General features: G+C 34.2%; 2 protein-coding genes across 3 annotated transcripts; one reads left to right on the forward strand and one right to left on the reverse strand.

Moving 5' to 3' along the window:
- Nucleotides 1-6: 6 nt before the first annotated feature.
- LOC128188743 (myogenesis-regulating glycosidase-like) lies at nt 7-11,074 on the reverse strand. Its single transcript, XM_052859986.1, has 2 exons — nt 10,984-11,074; nt 7-2,488 (listed from the first exon to the last, which is right to left on the reverse strand). Exon 2 carries the CDS (start codon nt 2,458-2,460, stop codon nt 436-438), a length of 2,025 nt encoding a protein of 674 aa, XP_052715946.1. The 5' UTR covers nt 2,461-2,488; nt 10,984-11,074; the 3' UTR covers nt 7-435.
- Nucleotides 11,075-14,138: 3,064 nt separating this feature from the next.
- Nucleotides 14,139-21,813, forward strand: LOC128189541 (methylenetetrahydrofolate reductase-like). Of its 2 annotated transcripts, XM_052861193.1 has the most exons (11): nt 14,139-14,229; nt 15,065-15,282; nt 17,341-17,582; nt 17,744-17,860; nt 18,159-18,352; nt 18,706-19,272; nt 19,488-19,670; nt 19,774-19,872; nt 19,964-20,083; nt 20,232-20,452; nt 20,646-21,813. In XM_052861193.1, coding segments are annotated over exons 2-11 (1,950 nt in total). In that variant the 5' UTR covers nt 14,139-14,229; nt 15,065-15,076; the 3' UTR covers nt 20,647-21,813. The 2 variants fall into 2 exon arrangements, with proteins under 2 accessions (XP_052717153.1, XP_052717152.1); XM_052861192.1 differs by lacking the exon at nt 20,646-21,813 and having other exon boundaries at nt 20,232-20,456.
- Nucleotides 21,814-21,924: the final 111 nt, after the last annotated feature.

Below are 21,924 nucleotides of genomic sequence, written 5' to 3' on the forward strand. Positions count from 1 at the left end.
GGAAGAACTGGCTGTTCAATCTGTGAAATGTTCTGATCGACAATAACGACTAAATTAATTTACATACTTATACTTAATTTAATTGATTGACGAGGGATGTTTAAACAATGAAATGAACGTACGTTCTTTATTGGTTAACAGGCTAGGGCCATGAAGGTACATGTATACCGTTACGTGGCAATCTTTGAAGAAAAACGATATTTTCATACCCAATGTTTTACATTCTCTCTCTCTCTCTCTCTCTCTCTCTCTCTCTCTCTCTCTCTCTCTCTCTCTGATCAGCTAAACTATCCTTTTTCTGCTTATTATCACGTTAATACAAAGGAATTTACATAAAACAGCTAAACAACAAAAAAGTTGAGCAAAAAAAATTTTTTTAAAAGCGCTATCACATGCATGAGAAAATGCGCATAATATATAGTCAGAAGTCTACTTTTACACATATACCGATATTTCGGATTTCCTTTTAAAATACGGGAGTTCATGGAGTTCAACCCTGTAGTTTCTATGCCAGCCTCCTTGTTTTATGCCCCCTCTTAGTTCATCAGTCCACTGTCCCGGCGGCAAGTACACATCACGTGACCGAGCACCACTTTCCAAAACTGGTGCCACAAGAATATAGTTTCCGAGGAGAAATTCCGAGTCTATTGTGAGCGCCGCCTCATCAGTCGGCGCCACCCACCACAGCGGTCTGATGATGGGGGCTGCAGTGTCCACTGCCTCTCTGGCGAGTTTTATGATGGTATCTGTGAAGTCGTCATGAAGCTGAATGTATCGACGCGTCAAGTTGATCACCTCGTCATCATACTGCCAAGGAACTATTGAAAACTGCAGCGATGGCAAAAAGGCGTTAGCTTGCATCCATCGGATGTAAAGTTCTTTCTCCGGTTGCCTGTTGTATGCGTTTCCACCAATCATATCCGGAAGTATAAAGGGATATCCCAGAATTCCAAAAGTCAAAGCCGTGGGAATTAAGGTTTTTAAACCATTTTTGTAATCCCAATTGCTGTCTTTGTCCAACATTCTGATAAAAATGGGTAGATCCTGACTCCTGGAGCCGACTCGAGCTTCTTGGTGACGAATTGAGGTGTCCGATTTGTAAGCAAGACTTGCCCAATGTTTGGTATATTCGCTTGGAATATCAAAACTTGCAGAATACACAAAAGGAAGCCAGTTCACCTCGCCGGCGTCGAACTTGAAAGAGCTTATGTTATATGTATCTTGAAGAAACTTTGTTTTGTTTAAGTACCATTCCACTGCTTCTGGATTTGTTGCATCAAGTATCCCTGCTAGCTTACCATCCCACCACGATGTCAAACCAGGTCGTAGAGAATCGAATTCCTTGATCAAATAGAACTTCGAGGCTGCTTCTATAAAAGCGTTTGAATCAATGTTGAAGAATGGGTGCAGCCAAACAGTCACTCTGAACCCCTTATCGTTCAGCTTCTTCACCATAGATTTGGGGTCAGGAAACTTTACATTATTAAAATCCATGTCCCCATACTTTGGAGTCCAGTCATCGTCAATCTCTAACTGAGAATGGGTAAAATTGTTCTTGATGATGTTATCTGCAAAGTCCAAGACGAGCGACTCATTAATGTCCTTGTGATACTGTGCCCATGTCGACCATATCGGTTTCCGAAACATTGTCTTATCAGGGATGTCCGTCGGTCTGAGTTTTATAAAAGTTCTCATCATATAGTCGTGGATTAATCTCACGTTTTCAGAAACGCATATATGGTAGCTGAGTGAAGGAAGACGTCTTCTGAAATTTTGGTAAGGGTGCCTCACGTATTTAGCTTGTAAACACATTTGTTTGTCGTTGAAAGCGTTGATACTTAAGAAAAGTGGCACATCGTCTTCAATGTATACACCCACGCCTTTGGAAGAAATGAAAAACCTTTCTTGCACTCCACCAAGTAGTTTTTGGTACGAATCGTGAGGAACATAAGCCGTCAAGTTTTTGGACCTTTTCTCTAGAGGCCACGGCTGATAGTAATCCTCAAATCCCCCGTACCAGTGAGCCTCGCCGATATTCCAGCAGTCCGTCAGCACTGTCTCCATACCAACCGTCACCTGCCAGTCAATCCGATAGCAAGGGACACCACCCTCCTCCTTGAAGGTTACCTCTAACTTCCGGTCACGTGACCATTCCGCGATTCCTTTATTGTCGCTCGATTTTGTCCATTGCTTTACATTTTCACGCGTCGGGTCGCTCCAAAGTTGACCTGTCAAAACGTTAAAATTCTCTGTCCTTCGTTTAATGTTAACACCTAGCTTTTCATCGACAGTAGTGTCTCCTAGCTGTAATCCAGACGAAGCTTTCTTTGAGTTAGCTCCATCGTCCTTTTGGTAGGAATGTTTGGTTAAATGCCATGTCACAACTCCAACAACTGTGCAGACAACCAGAAAAACCAAAACAAGCGCCACAATCTTCACACGTCCTCCTGTTCTCCCCATACTCCACCTAGTAATTATTATTCTCCACCTACAATATAGGAAAAGACATAAATCTATATTTAATTTGATAGGCCGGATTCGAACGCCGTAAAGAAATACCTTTGTAAGTATACCTTGAATAAACATGAATTTGAAATAAAATGCAGAAACTGTTTAAACTTTTGAGTTTAGAAGTGGTTGTTTAGCTCCATTTGACAAATTGTAAATCAATAAGCTATTCCTAAGTAAAAGATGAGACGGTTATCCACACACAGGCACGTTTAACCACGTTGTAATGTATGATGATATAAATCCATCTAACCCGACGCGTGTCTTTGAAGCCTTTGAAGTTCTGTCCTTCTTTACATTCAACTTTATAACCAAAAAAAATTTTGGTACATAAATCCCAAATGAATTGTGAAACCTTTTTATTGGGAGATCTTATATAGGAAGTGTCTGCTGTCCAATTAATCCTTTTATGATTTTCTTAATGTAATGTTGTTTGAATTAAATAAGGAGCCTAATTTTTTTAAATTAACGATTTGGTTTGCACTGGCGTCGGAAGCAAATTGAAAGTGGGGGGCTAGACTAATTCTTAGAAATATTGAGAAAAAAGTAATTCTCAAAATCATGGAAATCCTAATCCGGGGGGGGGGGGGGGGGGCTAGCATGCTTCTGAATCCAACTTCTCAATCTTTAAAGGTAAATTTAGGAACAATACTCTATCCTGCGAGAAAAAGTGGGGGGGGGGGGGCTGAACCCTCTATCATGCTATGTTTCTAATGGTTAGGTATAACTTGGCAAAAATAGTGGGGGGGGAGGGGGGTAAGCCCCCCCTAGCCCCCCCCCCCCCCCCCCCGGTTCCGACGCCTATGGTTTGAATTCATTATTGGGTGGGTAGATTGTTGTGTAACTCGCTAATCAGAATAGGTCATATTATAAATTTATTTCCTAAGCATATATGGTCATTTTAGAGCATAACATTAATACAAAACACGTGGTTTAGATGTACATTGGATTGCGGTGATGAATAATTTGACGTATCGTCCTTGCACACAATGGAAAACTGTGATCATGATTTTTTGCAGTTGCATGTATACATATTTCTTTACGGATACAGATGATTTGGTGTCCGTGAAATACAGATAAAAAAGAAGAAAGCAAATTTTTTTAATATTATACCTCAATATCATCATTCTTTATAACGCGACATTTGATTAGTTCTAGACAATCACTTGCCAGGGCAATAAACTTCATATTTCCCTGTCATCGTCATATTTTTCATCATATCACATCCCTTCTAACTTTCATTTTATGTTTATGAAAAATCCCGAGGACGAGCATACGATGTAATTAAATGATAACTTCTATTAAAAATCGTTTTAAATCCTTTTTTTATATCAGAAAACTGTTAATATAGAAAGAAACCGGTAAACTTTAACTACGTTATTGCTTTACTAAAATTGAAAAACGATTAGAAACCGGTGTGTTCAAGATTACATGTATCACGCACCTGTCGATCGGCCGAGGGCAATAGATCATACTGAGCTGTTCCCTGCACCAAGGGAAACAATTTGGTCTATTGACTGTTCAAGCATTAAATAATTGTTTTATTACCTAATTCCTTTTTTAGTTTTCGGGGTTTACAATTTGCATATTGCAGATGGTTTTCGTGCTATTATGCAATATACTCAGATTTTTTTTTCAACATGCACAAAACCTGTTGCATGCATTACAACATCTCAATTTAATATTAGTTTACACAAAGAAGAGGGAGTCTTCAACCCATTAGATTTTAAATAGTCTTTTACCTAGTCTTTCAGCATGCTGCATTGGGGTGTCCATCCACAGCTTTTGTTAGGGATTCGTTTTACAACAGTTTAATCAATTATTTTGATGTCCATTTATATGTAGAGCTTTCACAGCTAAGAGATGAAGTTTTATACTGTATTTTGCTCGGGGGATTTGAACCCACAACATTATTTGATAAAGAAAACAAGAAAAAATGTATCTGCAGTTGCACAAATTTTGTATGTAGAGCTATTATTCTTAGAGCAAATGTAACAATTTATAAATATTTTCCTTACTATATATGTATATACGTTGTCTTCACAATTATTTCCTATTTTTGTACGATTGACTGATTTTCTTTATATATTGTAATTTACAACATGAAATCTCCGCAAGGGGGAAATAAAGATTGAATGAATGAATGAACTAAGTATTAAAAACAGCGTCTATGTAAACGAATATACATTCCCTGACAACTATCGAAAGGATATAACATTAACATACCCGCGTTCTGAAATACGTTGCCGGTCCAATAGATCGCAGTCTATTGACCGGTGTAACGAAGAATATTGACCCGGGTTGAAAACTGACCCGGGGGTCATTTTTCAACGTTGAATATTGACCCGGAGGGTCATTTTTCAACGTTGAAATTTGAGACCAAAATCATGAAATTTATACCCGGGGTCATTTTTCAACGGTATAAGAAAGAATTTTCTAAACTATGATGAGCTCGACACGTTGAAAATTGACCCTGTTGAGAATTGAACCCAACGTCAGAGTTTTGGTCTGAACTAGAACTTACTCTACACGGTTTAAATCTACAATCACGCACATATTTGAAAGTTTCAGTTTAAAAAATTTCATACCGTCCAAAACATATGCGGACGTGGCTGATTTTGTTTAGGTTGATATGTCCGATTAATCATTTAATTTTGAGACTGAAAATATGATATCCATTGATTATTACAATACTATGTAAATAAAGCAAAGAGGATGACCGTTTGCTTCGGACTGGAGCAGACGAGTCGGGCTAGAAACTTTTGACATAGAATTGATCTTCATTCCCTCGTGTGACAGAATTTAAAGTTTAAACTTGTCATAATCTCTGATAAATATATCTAACAAATATTTTGCCCGTTATCGTTACTTTTCAGGCAATTCAACAGAGCTCTAATTGACAGGCACCTGACATTGTATATTTTTCTAATAATTGAAAATATATATCCTCTAATCAGCTTTACTGGGTAAAGGGTATATATCTTTATATTGAGAAAAAAATATATAACGTCAGGTACATGTGTTTAATTGAAGAAGTCAGGATATTTCCTTGACAAAATAATTAGTAAATGGTTGTCATATTTTTATATACTTTATTCATAAACTTGCAAGATTAACTTTATTGAAGCACCATCCAGTTTTCTGCATATGCAGAGTCATGGTTCTTTTTAAAAAACTCAATTCATTTCTATTATTTTGAGTTTTCAATTCCATTATTTACCTGTAAATTCGAAACACAGGCAACTGACGTAATATATTTTATAAAATCAAAAACATATACCATCCACAGCAAAAATGGTAACAATTCAAAAAAGTAAGTTTGCATCTAAATATACAGTCGGAGGAGGGTTGATCTAATTATATTGATGGTATATTTGAAAAGAGATGTAAAAGGTTGAATATATTAAGATTACCTTATATTAAGATTATATTGATAAACTAACACTGTTTAAAATTCGGCTTTTTATATATCAGACCTAGATTGAAATATGATGAGGATGATACGTGGAGCAGCTGTATAAAAAAAAAAAACAACTCCGCATTGCTTAAACATGACTGTACAAATTGAAGAAATCTAACAGAGACAGGGATCAGAGTTAATACCTCTGAACTCATTTTATATAGTGACCTTCATTTGGAAACCTTACAATCTCGAAGGGATAAACATAAACTGATTATATTTTACAAGACAATTATAAATGTTTTAGCACCACAAGATATGTTAGATTTAACTCATTCATATTTTCCAACTGAACATGCATATAATCCTAGGTCGAATAAGCATTTTTTGTATTATCTACCACTATATCGGACTACTTATTACAATAGCTTTGCTCCGTTTACATGTAAATTATGGAAAAATCTTCATGCAGAAAAGAAAATTTCATCAACTTTATCTATCACTTCGATAGGAAATGTTATTGGCAATCGGTTTTTAGAACGCAGTTCGCAGTTCGCAGTTCGCAATTGAATAGTGAACTGCGTTCTACAGAACGCAGTTCGCAATTCAAAATTTAGTGCGATTGAATAGTGAACTGCGTTCTATAGAACGCAGTTCGCAATTCAAAATTTAGAATTCATATTTGGGGCCCGCTTGCCTTATATGCAATTGAATAGTGAACTGCGTTCTATAGAACGCAGTTCGCAATTCAAAATTTAGAATTCATATTTGGAGCCCGCTTGCCTTATATGCAATTGAATAGTGAACTGCGTTCTATAGAACGCAGTTCGCAATTCAAAATTTAGAATTCATACTTGCCTTATATACACTTGCCTTATATACAATTGAATAGTGAACTGCGTTCTATAGAACGCAGTTCGCAATTCAAAATTTAGAATTCATACTTGGGGCCCGCTTGCCTTATATGCAATTGAATAGTGAACTGCGTTCTATAGAACGCAGTTCGCAATTCAAAATTTAGAATTCATACTTGGGGCCCGCTTGCCTTATATGCAATTGAATAGTGAACTGCGTTCTATAGAACGCAGTTCGCAATTCAAAATTTAGAATTCATACTTGGGGCCCGCTTGCCTTATATGCAATTGAATAGTGAACTGCGTTCTATATAGAACGCAGTTCACTATTCAATTGCATATAAGGCAAGCGGGCCCCAAGTATGAATTCTAAATTTTGAATTGCGAACTGCGTTCTATAGAACGCAGTTCACTATTCAATCGCACTAAATTTTGAATTGCGAACTGCGTTCTATAGAACGCAGTTCACTATTCAATTGCATATAAGGCAAGCGGGCCCCAAATATGAATTCTAAATTTTGAATTGCGAACTGCGTTCTATAGAACGCAGTTCACTATTCAATCGCACTAAATTTTGAATTGCGAACTGCGTTCTATAGAACGCAGTTCACTATTCAATTGCGAACTGCGAACTGCGAACTGCGTTCTAAAAACCGATTGCCATACTGTAAGTCTGAATCTGAAGGAACTGTTATTTTTTTCCTGGATGTCCAAGACTCAACAAAGAGACGAACTTTTTAAAAGGGCATGGTCTCGATTTTGGTCAAATTTTATTTTTCTATGAAAATGAAAATTGAGAGTCAGTCGTATAGTAATTAGCAAGATACAGGGCTCACAATTCTCTGTCATGTAAACAAGGCTCGTGTCCTGTTGTTGTTTGCATATGTTTAATATACCATTAAAATCCTTTTTCAAGCTGATTTGTGTATCTTCTTATTCATTTTAAGCATAAATAAACAGTTTGAAACGTTAAACACATTTATTTTAGGTCTAAAACTGAAAATTTCACCTCAACATTCAAAATGTAATCAAAGGCTTTGCTTACATAGCAAAAATTTGCAAGCTCTGTAACTCGCTTATAACTCAACAAATGACGCTATAATTTTCGTTGCCTATTAAAAATGACACACGGAAGCATTGTAAACATTAAAATCGGAAAAATATTTTTTGACCAAATTTGTGACCATGCCCTATTGATAAACTTATTAACATTAGTGTACCTTTTCATATGAACTATATACGGTAGTTCTTATTTTTCATATAAATAAAATCATTTTCCCATGTTTATAGTTATATTAGGGCTACCAAGCGTTTTTGATTCTCTTAAGTTACACTTTTTAAACCTATTTAAGTATTATACATGTATAATACATCTAGTTCCCCATCTTCGCTAGCCAAGGGTTTTCGGTCGACTCTGCTCCCCATAAACAGAATGAGCAGAGTGGACCGAAAACCCTTGGCTAGCGAAGATGGTAGTTCCCTTTTATTTACTCTTATTTTCAAATGTGCTGGATCATGAAAATCTCATTCTTATGTTTGTATCTCTGCAAGTATAAATGAAGGTGATAGGTTTGTTAATGTAGGTGTAAATAAACATGTCTATTAACAATATGTCCTACAATCATGTATGGTAAATATTCAGACAATTATTTAATTTTCAAATATCCCTTATTTTGTGGACACAATATCAATAATATTCTGTATACTTGTAATACTATATTCTCATGACCATAGATAATGTCTTCTTGACTTGTATGATTGAAAGGGTTTACATAGGCTATGTCTGTTATCAAATCCATTCAATAATTTGAACATTCCGTTCAATAAAAAACGTTTAAATTAAATTAATAATGTAGGTGGCTGTAATAGGAAGGTCAACCATATACTCCAACGCTGCTGTATGGTTTTCTTCTACATATTTCTATTCAAAAAATGCAATTTACCAATTTATTAACGAAAACAATTACTGTTAGTAAATTTATGTTAATTTTTTGTGATCAAAGCAATTTAGAAACTATTAAAGCAAAACTATTTTATTGTCATCCTGTACAAACACTTGGTTGCTAACTTGCTACAGATTCCATGAAGCAAAATTGTTTATGCATAGAATAATTAGCGATTTGATGATATTTAGTTACATCAGAAGTTATCCTAACGGAACAAATAAAACACTTAAAACGTATCAGCATCCAAGATATATAATTACTACAGCATTGTTCATGAAAGAGCACATGTTAGCGTATCATTATTTTGTACACTGTTATTGGCTGGATGGGTGTGAATACAAAATTCAGATAGTCAAAGTTTTAACAAACTACGTGGGTGCAAACACACAAATCTCAATTTGACATACTGTTAACTTTTTAATTACACCCACACAGAAAATTTACAATGAACAATATCAAAGTTTTAATTTACTGGGTGAATGTAAAACCAAAATTAAACAATATGACGTATTGTAATTTTTTTAAATTATTTATATTTGTACACTTCTCCAGCGAATTTAGAAAAAGGAGTTTTACTGAATTGAATAGTTTAACGTGTAACCATGTATAGAAATATTATTAAAAAACATTTATTTTTAAATATACATATATAGATATCACACAATACATCAATCATACGGGAAAATTTTATCATGAATGAAATACTTATTACACATCTAAGGGATAATATGTAAATTCAAGAATAATCATTTAAGTCTCATTTTTGCCTCCCCCCCCCCCCCCCCCCCCCCCGTAGAAACATGTAAATCTAAAGAATAAATATGTAAAAACTTATATTTTTTAATTTAAAAAACCCAAAACATAAATATTGATTCGTTAATTTGTGCTTCTTTGCCGTTTAATTTTGAACCGGTTTCATTATCAAAATTCCACGATGCAGGTCAATTTTCAACGGATTATGGTCTTTATTCAACACCTTTGGTCTCAATATTCAACGTGGAAAAATGACCCCCGGGTCAATTTTCAACCCGGGTCAAAATTCTTCGTTACACCGGCGGTCCAATAGATCGCAGTCTATTGACCGGCGGTCTAATAGATCGCAGTCTATTGACCGGCAGCTCAAAATAGACGCAAATATTTAATTTGTAATAAAACAACCAAATCCCTTTTTAGGTAATAAAACAATTTATTGCATGAACGTTCGGGAAATATGAAGATTTATTCCCTCAGAAAAATCATATTTCCCTCGGGAAATGTGAATTTCTATGGCAGAATAAATCTTCATATATCCCTCACAATCATGCAATAAATGTATAATTTTACTATTATTGTAAAATTAACCCAACTTAAAAATTGACAAAGATGTTTCCTTGATAATGATTGATAATTAACCAGTTAAGCAAACAGATATTGGATTCAAAATATAGAATTATGCAAAATAAGAACTATTCTTTCTTTTAGATTAATGTGAAAAATTAGCAGATATAGCAAGTATGAATTTATTTACGAATGCAATAAATGAAATATTGATAGAATCTTTGTAAAATTTATATTTTACCCAAAATATTTTAAAACTTCTTCAATTTTATCCCAAATTAATGGCCAATTTGTACGAATAGTTTTAAAGTGTGTTTTAAGCTTTGTGTTTCTAAGTGAGCCGTGCTTATTAAGACTATAATATGTGTGAAAACTTCGGTGCACCTTTAGCCGGTGCTCATCATCGATGTGCCTCTTGACTTTATGTTATCTATTTATAAAAAAAAAAATGTGCCCCATTACAATGTTCAAAACGCAAAAATCCTGTTTGATATAAAAGAGTTCAAGATTATAAGCTAAGGAGAAAATTATTTATACAGTTAGAGCGTGGACCGGCCTTGTATATCTACCCGTATCTTGATATGTTATTTCCTTGGTGCATTCGGAATGATGAGTATTTAGCTATAAATAGTACGAGTAAATTGAAATTAGACACCTGGATATTTCTTTTAATCTGTCTTATATCAAAAACTAAATTTGATTTTGAAATAATACATTGAAAGTATCTCTGATAATTCATAATCACAAAGGTCAGTACGCAGAGCGGCGAAACTCGGTTTTATTTCACCTGTATGTGGCCGCGTTATTCGTGTCTCCTGAACGAGATTTGAGGGGGACACACTGACAGACACACTGGGTATTACACGTACACGTCCATATACATCATACTACATGCAAACAATGTTTATATGTATACAGATTACGCGCATAAATTATTAGAGGTAAAATGGTTTCTTACCTGTTGTGTATGGACTACTATTTGCAGCAGTTGCCACTCTATCACGGATCGGTAATCAATTCATTGGTTTGAACTTGCTAAAGATAAGTTGTATAGCGAAGACAGATTACATTTTTTCTCCAAAAGTTAAGGGGTGTCGTGTTTAAAAATTACGGGATAATATGACTGATAGTGTTAAGCGTCCGGAGGGCATGAGTCTCAGACTGAATATTCTTGTACTCAAGAAATAATTTTAAATTTGATTAATGCCATTATATGATTGTACATAAAATATTTTTTATGTGCATGTGTTACTGTAGGCCTGGTCATTTATGATTATCGTAGTTTTAATCATTTACAAAATTACAACTCCTCTCTCTCTCTCTCTCTCTCTCTCTCTCTCTCTCTCTCTCTCTCTCTCTCTCTCTCTCTCTCTCTTTCTCTCTCTCTCTCCTCATGCCTTTTACTGATATCAACTTGATATATGTTTATCACCGGGGAAAATTAGGTGTTTCTTTATATCCGGCGACAATAAAACTAAAATGTTTTAGATGGTAAAAAGCACTTTATTTGAACTTTAGGTCGGTATGGGTGATTTCTGGGAATCCAAAAACTACACCCGAACAATCCGAAACCTCATTCCTCTCCCTCAACAATGGTGTATAACACAATATAAATAAGAATTGAAAACAATAGAAATTAGCACTTAAGCACGAGTGACATATGTCATAGAGTAAAACTTCAATATGAGTGAGTCAATTAAATCAAAGGTGAGGTGTAAGAGTTAATAGAATAATTAAGCAATTATAACTGAAATGAATTATTGTCTTGTACAAAGAGAAAGGTATATTTATGAATAGATAACAGTTACTCAAATTTCACTCCATGATAATTTATCATGGAGTGAAATTTGAGTAACTGTTATCTATTCATAAATATACCTTTCTCTTTGTACAAGACAATAATTCATTTCAGTTATAATTGCTTAATTATTCTATTAACTCTTACACCTCACCTTTGATTTAATTGACTCACTCATATTGAAGTTTTACTCTATGACATATGTCACTCGTGCTTAAGTGCTAATTTCTATTGTTTTCAATTCTTATTTATATTGTGTTATACACCATTGTTGAGGGAGAGGAATGAGGTTTCGGATTGTTCGGGTGTAGTTTTTGGATTCCCAGAAATCACCCATACCGACCTAAAGTTCAAATAAAGTGCTTTTTACCATCTAAAACATTTTAGTTTTATTGTCGCCGGATATAAAGAAACACCTAATTTTCCCCGGTGATAGTTTGGTGGAGATATCCTAAGGGTATTTTACTCGGGACTGCTACATATACTTTGTAGCAGTTAGATCCTGCGTACCAGCAACCGAGCGAGTTTCCAAGAGCATCAACAAACGACGATAATACAACCCAAGAGCAGGAGATTCGACCGCCTTTTACGACCATATACCAACGTCGCTGCTTTTCGAGCTTTGGACATCCCAGAACTTTCACGGACATACTATACGCCTGGATTCCATCCAGCATGTAACAAGAGATGGATGACGTCATCCTGTGAACACTTGTTCTCGTTCTGTGTGTTTCGTGTGTGGATTTCTTTGCCATTATGCTAATATGTTCTTTTAAGCGACCGATTTATTGCATTCGAATCCTAGGAAAATTTTCCTGGTGTGACGACCGACGACAAAGGTTCGTTTTAAATATGGTTCAGCCCAGAATGCCGTGTTGCAGTTGTGGATCTCCGCAATGTAGAACACATTTTGCATATTCCGGCCAAGACCTAAGCAAACGACGCTGAGATACAGACCGCACATTCCCTACAAATCATTTCGGTGATCTTCTAGACGAGGACGTCTCATTTTTCGAAGCGCGAGGGAATTATCATGGAGTGAAATTTGAGTAACTGTTATCTATTCATAAATATACCTTTCTCTTTGTACAAGACAATAATTCATTTCAGTTATAATTGCTTAATTATTCTATTAACTCTTACACCTCACCTTTGATTTAATTGACTCACTCATATTGAAGTTTTACTCTATGACAAGAGTTGGTGGAAACTATCACCGGGGAAAATTAGGTGTTTCTTTATATCCGGCGACAATAAAACTAAAATGTTTTAGATGGTAAAAAGCACTTTATTTGAACTTTAGGTCGGTATGGGTGATTTCTGGGAATCCAAAAACTACACCCGAACAATCCGAAACCTCATTCCTCTCCCTCAACAATGGTGTATAACACAATATAAATAAGAATTGAAAACAATAGAAATTAGCACTTAAGCACGAGTGACATATGTCATAGAGTAAAACTTCAATATGAGTGAGTCAATTAAATCAAAGGTGAGGTGTAAGAGTTAATAGAATAATTAAGCAATTATAACTGAAATGAATTATTGTCTTGTACAAAGAGAAAGGTATATTTATGAATAGATAACAGTTACTCAAATTTCACTCCATGATATGTTCATCAACCAATTTGCAATGATTTTCCTAAAGGAAAAAAATACGACGATATTAAAAAAAAATCGCTCCAACAATTCTTTTGAAATTCAACTTATTTAGGACGTTAAATGCGTGAAACTTAATTACACGCATGTGCAGAGGATGGAATCTGCCACCATTAGTGTAATCTACAGAATCATGGACATATACTGCTGCATAAGTACATGATTGTGACCTCGATGTGAATAAAACTTCAATGGTCGATCTCACTTTTATAGGTTTCATACCCATTTAAGTTGGATCGATTTTAAATATATTCCACGATTGAAGGCGCATTATGAGTTAAATGTTACATTGTGCACAATAAAGGCTTAATTCTTTTCTTTTTTCATAATATGGAAAAGAATATTTTGATTTTTCACGTTTTTTTGTTAAAAAAAGTTTTACTCCAGTATATAAAAATAATATCATGCTAAAGAGGTATTTTTATTTAATTATGCCGTTTTGTTTTTGCAGAAACAAGCGGTAGAAGAATATAACTTCAAGCGGGAGTAGAAATATTTCTCCATAAAATAGAAGATCCGCCACTGATCAATGTAAAACGAAATCAATATTTATTAAAGCAAACCGAGGTTTTCCGATGAGAATCTATATTTAGAACCAGAACTTGATTTTCATTGGTTGGCCGAGTAGTATATAAACCAAGCTTTACTCTATGTCAGGTCTCTTCAGATTTTAACGCAGCTAGTGAGGAACCTATAGAATATTTTGTATACAAATACAACAAACCCAATCAGCTGATTAAGTTTAAGGTATTGCATTGCAAATTTTTTCAACTTATGAATGGGAAGTTTTTCTTTATATGTAGAGGAGGTTTTATTAACATAAGGATAATTAATGCATCCGTTCTAACGATGATTAACGGTAAGAGTGGTCAGCGCCGGTGATGCGGAAACAGTAAACAATGCAATATTTTATAGTTTTGGTCATTTATATGCGATCATCTTTAATTCTCTAAACACTTTGCAATATTAAAAGATGATGCGTGCAGTTAAACCGTAATTGCAAAAATAAGTTGCAGGGGTTTTTTTTTTAAATTTTATACTTACGTAATTTTTTTGTTATATATCGATGAAGAAAATTAGTGCTTGGCTTAAAATTACTGAATATTTATTTTTTACTGGTTTAAAAGACCTTGCTCATTTTTTTTAATTTGGGTTACAATAGGTTCATGTTCAATGCTTGGCAAACAAATGTCGATGTAAATTTGAGTCAGTTTCTAAACTTTATATTTTTTTGTAGAACTTTTTACATAAATTGACAGTAAATTGACAGTATATTAGTTGCTAAGATTTCATTTTTTTTTAAAACTCATTTTAATTGGAGTTAAAATACGGTCATTACTTTTACAGAAAGCAATTAAATATCAATTCAATCATATTACAGACTGCAGAGGAAAATTTTTGTAATTTTCTGTAAGTTCTATTTTAAGACAATTGCTTTGCAATAATGATATGAAAATTAAAATCCTGTTTAGAAATTGATTATGGTAACCGAAAAGAAATATGGCATCATATTACAAGAAAATATTTTTTCATGGTACTTTTACGAATATAAAAAATGCCCATTTTTGTTATTAATTTGCAGTAAGCAACTAAAATGCCTGAGTTGTTGAATGGGAGAGTCACCAATGGGAACTCTAACTACAAAGAAACCCCATACTCTCCTGTGCTTGAGTCAGAGTATGGGGAATACCGAAGCCTTACAGAGCGCATGAATCGTAGGATACAGTCAGGGGATCCCTGGTACTCCCTCGAGTTCTTTCCTCCCCGGACGGCTAATGGGGCAGTCAATCTAGTCAGCAGGTCAGTGGCGTAAAATCAGGAATATATAAGATTAAGATTGGAAAACTTGTCAATGAACAAATTGTTTTTTAATTGATGAAGTAATATTTAAAATTCTGATTAGGAATTTATTCCAAAATCTAAATTCTCATTTTGAAAATGTAATAATGTTTATTGTTTAATAGATATCATTGTATTCAATTAAAGTACTGTCCCCTTGCAATTAATAATTTAAAATCAAATTGAAAAGAAAATATCCTCAAATCTTCTAGATGAAATTAAAAAGTGAAAGGATGCACTGGTAATTAATAATTAAAAAGTGAATAAATGTTATCAGAGGGGTTGTCAGTGTTTGTCAAAGCAGTTTCTATTAAATTTTTCATGTATTGGGAACAAAATTTTTTATTTATAATTGCATGATAAAGATTTGTATTTCACTTTTTAAGTAAGAATAAAAAAATTAAAGGCAATATACATTATTTACATTTTCCGGTGTATTTGTTTGTGATAAAACTATAATGAATCAGTTTTATAATGTATTGTTATAGTCCATTACTTTTCATCAATGACTATTTGATATTTAATCATACCATTGCTGAAGATTAGATAAATATAAGTAATGAGGAATCATTCTTAAGTTTCAATATTATGAGGTGATCAAAAACAGTTGGGCGTGATCAAATCTATCGTGAATCCCTTTGGGCTTTAATGGAATTGATTACGCTGACCGTATGTGATAACCTCGATCATAATGCATAAAAAACGATTCCTTGATTATTCCTTGATTAATTCAATTATCTAAAGTAACTATATTATAATGCATGTACATCATTCAAATGATTTGTTTTGATTATTGTTTGTTTACCTATTAGATTTGTTATTTATCCTTCAACTTGACATGCACTAGCTGCAATAGTCACAATATAGCTATCATGCAGCTAGAGCATGAAAAACACTTCCCTTTTTAAATAGATTCCTGCTATAAGAGTGCAGTAACCTATTTTTTGTGACTTTTTATGAACAAATCTATATGAACTGTTGCAAGTGTGTACATAATGCTCATAAATGTCATCTGTGCACATATTTTATTGCTTTCCATTCTATGTACGGTTTATATAGCATTTTTGAAAGTATCAATATTGGTTCCATGCTGGTTAAGCGTGATACTACTGCGACCTTCACCTTGTTTATAAATGAAGTCCATGAAGCGTGGCATTCAGTAGTCATTTAATCCTGCCATCTGTACTAAGGATTTAAAGAATCAAATTAAATGTCAGTGGAATTAAAAGAAAAAATACTGTTTTATGTGTTTGATTTTAGTGTAGAATATAATTTCTGTACCTGAACTTTATTTAAATATTCATTTGTACCGGTATATACAGATGAAAGAAAACTAAACAAAACACGTGTAGCGATGCTGAATTATAATGTATGCAGTCAATCGGTATAAGAAATTAGAAATATAGATTTAATTGAAAACACAATTAATGCATTAATTCTAATCCTGGTAACATGTTTGTTGTACATTAAAAGGGTTTTTTGAATAAGTGTGTAAATTAAAAGTATTTGTTTGCAAATCCCCTTAATAAGGTATTCAGCCTAGCGTTACATTTGGTATTTTATGTGTGATAAAAATAGCTTAGAGTGTAGGGGAAATCCACTGTGTTATCAGCGAGGCTAACAAAATATTTGGGTCATTTCCTTATTGTACCTGTACTTCTGAACAGATCTGAGTTGCAAAATCACTACATGTATACAGGACAGGATATGACATTTAATTCTTATTTAGTGTCCAAATGTATGAAGGGTGACTTTCAATGCATGTCTAACAAAACACTAAATTCATATAGTTTTCATCAAGCCCCCCCCCCCCCCCCCCCCCCCCCCGTAAAAGACTATAGTGTACATCTGGTGAAAGTTACCAATTATCACTTTAAGCACAAAGTGCATATTTATATCACAAATATGATTGGTTACATAACTTAAATTGAAATACCCTGAATTCAAGCATTTATAAATGTGCAATATCATCAAGAGAATTCAAGTATCAGTTGTTAACCTGTTTTTGTGATTATTTAGGATAGAGAGAATGAGTGAGGGTGGCCCAATGTTTTGTGACATCACATGGCACCCTGCTGGTGACCCCGGAAACACGGAGAAGCCCACAAGCTCCACTTGCATGGCAGCCACAATGCTGAACTACTGCGGGGTGGAGACCATGCTCCACATCACTTGTAGCAACCAGGACGAGGATGGGTTAAAAAGGAACCTTCAAAAGGCAAAGGACATTGGCCTCAAGAACCTGTTGGCCCTGAGAGGAGGTGAGTATAAGTCAGAGCAAGAATGCAGATGAAACATGACAAATATTAAATGATCATTAATGGAGGCTGTATGAGTAGCATGGAATTTGATGAAAGGAGTATTATTTTAATAACACTTAATTTTGCTCATGCATGATCGGTATAAAAAATGAAATTTGTAGACCCTCCAGATGGTGGAGACACTTGGAAAAAGCAGGAGGAAGGTCTAAATTATGCCACAGACCTGGTCAAAGTGATCAGAAGAGAGCATGGAGACCATTTCACCATCTGTGTAGCTGGTAAGCAAGTTCGTTTGCCTTTGACAAAATAATTTCTTTCTATCTGTTTTTTTTTTCAAAAGTAAATGCAAGGTAGGTGATTAAATGTAACAGACAAGGTTAGATTGTTTAAGCTATTCAAGAAATTCTTAAATTTTTTATGGCTTAAGTTGGATTCACATGCAGATACTGGTCAATTATCAAGGGATTATCAGATTATATACTCATTACTTTACTATACTAGCATATTACTAATAATGAGTATTACTGTTACAACTTGTAAAGCAATGTTTTCTTTCATGCTAACGTTTTTATCCAGGATACCCTACTGGTCATCCAGAGAGTACATCATATGGAGATGATTTACGACATCTGAAGGAGAAAGTTGATGCTGGTGCCGATTTTATAATTACACAGTTATTTTTCAAACCTGAGACTTTTTTCCAATTCTTGCGTGATTGCAGAGAAATAGGAATCACATGTCCAATTATACCTGGTGTTCTGCCCATTCAGGTAATAAACCAAATTGGATTTTTTTCTTCGATTTTTACCAATCAATTTTTCAAGGATTTTTTCATTTTGGTCCAGTACATAGAAAAATTTTACCCTCATTTCATTATTTCTTATCTGTTTTCCATTACTACAAGTGAGAAACATTTATAATGGCAAAGGCCCTTTTAATACATGTATAAAAATGTAACAGGGAATTCAATATTGGGCCAAATCTTATTTAAGTGTTAATTGCACAAGGGCTGAAAATACCATGTATACATTATCTACATAAGATATCAGTACATGTATGTCAAGTCTGAAAAAGAAATTGTTTCGGAATCTTTTTATTTATCATATTGTTGATGTGTTATTAGGCTTACCAGTCACTCAGACACATAGTGAAGTTGTCCCGGTTAGAAGTTCCAAAGGAGATTCTAGATACCATCGAACCCATTAAAGACAATGATGAAGCAATCAGAAACTTTGGTGTGGAACAATGTTTCCAAATGTGTCGAGAACTCCTGAAACACGAAGATGTACATGGTGTTCACTTTTACACACTGAACAGGGAAGTGGCCACCATTGAAATTCTCAGAAGACTTGGTATGTGGGTTGAAGAACCCTGCAAACCTTTGCCATGGAAACAGACAGCAAATTATGTGCGGTGTAAAGAGGATGTGAGACCAATCTTTTGGAGATCCCGACCAAAGAGTTACATTCACAGAACATCAAACTGGGACGAATTTCCAAATGGCCGATGGGGTAATTCCTCAGCAGCTTCGTTTGGTGATCTCACAGACTACTACTTATTTTACTTGAAACACAAGACTCCAAAAGAGGACCTCCTCAAGATGTGGGGAGAGGAACTGAACTCTGAACAAGACGTGTGGGATGTGTTTCACTGCTACATATCTGGTTGTCCCAACACAAAGGAAGTCAAGGTATTACAAATGAAAGTCATCTGACAATTGAAGACTTGTTTAAGTGCATTTGTGGAACCAAGTCAAAATCACACAAGATTAGAAGAAATTGTTTATATTTTAAGTCATATAATGATTTTCTTAAACTTGTCATATTCCTCTTGGATATGTTTATCGGTAATTTCTTTTAAGAGATTTCACTATTGTTTTGTTCATCTGATTTTATGTTGTTTAAGGTTTGCTCTATGCCTTGGAATGACGAAGAGTTGTCTCCAGAAACTAATTTGATTAAGGAGCAATTAGAAGCCATCAACAAACGAGGAGTGCTAACAATCAACTCTCAGCCAAACGTCAATGGGGCTCCATCTTCTGACAGCAAGGTGGGATGGGGGTCACCCAATGGCTATATCTACCAGAAGGTAAGAATTTGTTTCTAGACTACTTATATCTTGTATTTTATACATTCAATTGTTCAAATTGTCAATTTTTGAAATGGATGTGAATTTTCTTTTTTTATGGCAGGCTTATCTGGAATTCTTCACCACAAAGGAAAATGGCATTGCCTTGAAAAAAATTCTAAAGAATTATCCTCAAGTGAACTACCACATTGTGAATAAAAATGTAAGTGAATAAATGGAATTATCTCCCATTGTAGTACGTGTATTTATTGTGTTAAAAGGGAGAGGCATAATTTTTTTTTTCTCATTTGTAGGGTGAAGAAGATACAAACTGTGATCTCACTACTCCAATTGCAGTCACATGGGGAGTTTTCCCGGGGAAGGAAATCATACAACCCACAGTTGTAGATCCAATAGCTTTCAAGACCTGGAAGGTAAACAATCAGTAATATTGAAGCATGTTAGCTGCTTCTTTTTAAGATTAGCTTAACAGATGAGTATAGACTCATAATGACTGTGCATATGATTTCAGTTATATATGAAATGTGTACAAATTTCTAGATCTGTAATTTTAATCTATAGGATGAAGCCTTTGAGCTGTGGAAACATCCCTGGGGTAACCTCTACCCTGAGGGATCCCAGTCCAGGAAGATAATTGACCACATTTTTGACAGTTATTACTTGGTGAATCTAGTAGACAATGACTTTCCTAAGGACTCTTGTCTATGGAGAATTGTAGAACAGATGTTGGAGGCTGGAAGACAGACATCATTAGTGGAAGAGATGGATGTTAATGGACAGTGGTAAGGAAAAACATAAAATATTTCACTCACTCCTTTAATCAATCAATTGGAATTAAAATGATCTTTTGTATGCAGTCATTAATATCAACATACATGTACTAAAGAAGTGAAGAACATTTTATGTCCTATTCTTTAACTTTTTGGTTTTGGTCAGCAAGTGTTTTCTAATTAATTTGTATTAATCATTTTTCAGAGTGAAAACATCCTGGAGTTATATAATTCTGTGTGAATCAAAAGATAGTGTTTATTCAGTATTTTGTGACTTTTTAAAACTTGAATTTTAAGAGTCTATTGTCCTTGTAGTTTATTATTCCTCGTTTCCTTTTGCATATTTTTATGGCCTTTCCAGTATTAATCTTCAAAAGCTTTTTCATCAGAAATTTTTTTTCATGATTTATTTACTTGTTTTCTTTGAGAGCTAGTCAAATCTATAAGCTTTATTAATGTTTTGCAAATCTTTGTCAGGGGAGTAATCCCAGATAGGCCTGCACCTGGTAAATAAGTGCTTATTAAATGTGAAGTTAACGTTCCTTGCTAGTACACACAGCCTGTACATGTGATAAAGAGAAAATGGCATTTCCATTCACATAATGAAATGTATTTATAAAAATTCATCTATTTATTTTATCTTTATTAAATTACATGACTATGTGTGTAATATTTTATTCTGTTAAATTTATAAATATTGTTGTGCAAGATTTAAATGTGGTCATAATACTTGATATAATATAATGTTGACTACGATTCGGTTTGAGTATGAATTTTTATCTTCTAACTTGATTTGAATTCAAGATTCCTTGAGTGTGATTTGCAAGTGAATTGTACTTGTACTGATGTGTTTTTGGTTTACTTGTTGTGTACATATCATTATGTATTCATTAATATTACAATTTACAGTAGCAACATGAACGAGTCCCAGACAAACTATGTATTATTTGCTGCATTTGTATCAATTATATGCCCACTATAGTCTGTCCCAAGATATTTTTGCCGCATATTTCCTGGAATTATTCGATATTTATAAATACCTCTTGGTTCAGATGATGTTCATTCAATAGTATGAAAAAATCCCAAGATTTCCCCTTTAAAACGCCCCCTCTAGCTTGTCGGGTATCGATACACGGCTAAAAATAAAAGGTCTATGGGGTTTAATTTAATAACCACAGAAATATTTTGCAATGCCCAATAAATATTACTATAAAAACTACTTGTTTGTACAAATGTATTTGATACTGTGTTATACAATTGGTTTTTTTTTTAATGTATCATATGGATATTTAAAATGATTTATTATAAGAATTACCTTATTGATACATGTACATTTACCATATGCATATAAAAATAAACATCTTGAATTTTAATTTTGTTTTTCTTAAATACAGTCACAGGTAGTATTCACAGGGACCAAGCCCATTTTGACATTAATTTCAATGTAACCATAAATAAAGATAAAATTTGTGGTAATGGCAAAA

Source organism: Crassostrea angulata, chromosome 6 (assembly GCF_025612915.1).
Source record: "Crassostrea angulata isolate pt1a10 chromosome 6, ASM2561291v2, whole genome shotgun sequence".
Lineage (NCBI taxonomy): Eukaryota > Metazoa > Mollusca > Bivalvia > Ostreida > Ostreidae > Magallana > Magallana angulata.

Excerpts from the sequence above, each read along its gene's own strand:
- LOC128188743 (XM_052859986.1), bottom strand. The coding sequence starts at position 2,460 with ATGGGGAGAACAGGAGGACGTGTGAAGATTGTGGCGCTTGTTTTGGTT.
- LOC128189541 (XM_052861192.1), top strand. The coding sequence starts at position 15,077 with ATGCCTGAGTTGTTGAATGGGAGAGTCACCAATGGGAACTCTAACTAC. Across the intron at positions 17,861-18,158 it reads TTTCACCATCTGTGTAGCTG|GATACCCTACTGGTCATCCA; the intron begins GTAAGCAAGTTC and ends GTTTTTATCCAG. Across the intron at positions 19,873-19,963 it reads ACCACATTGTGAATAAAAAT|GGTGAAGAAGATACAAACTG; the intron begins GTAAGTGAATAA and ends TCTCATTTGTAG.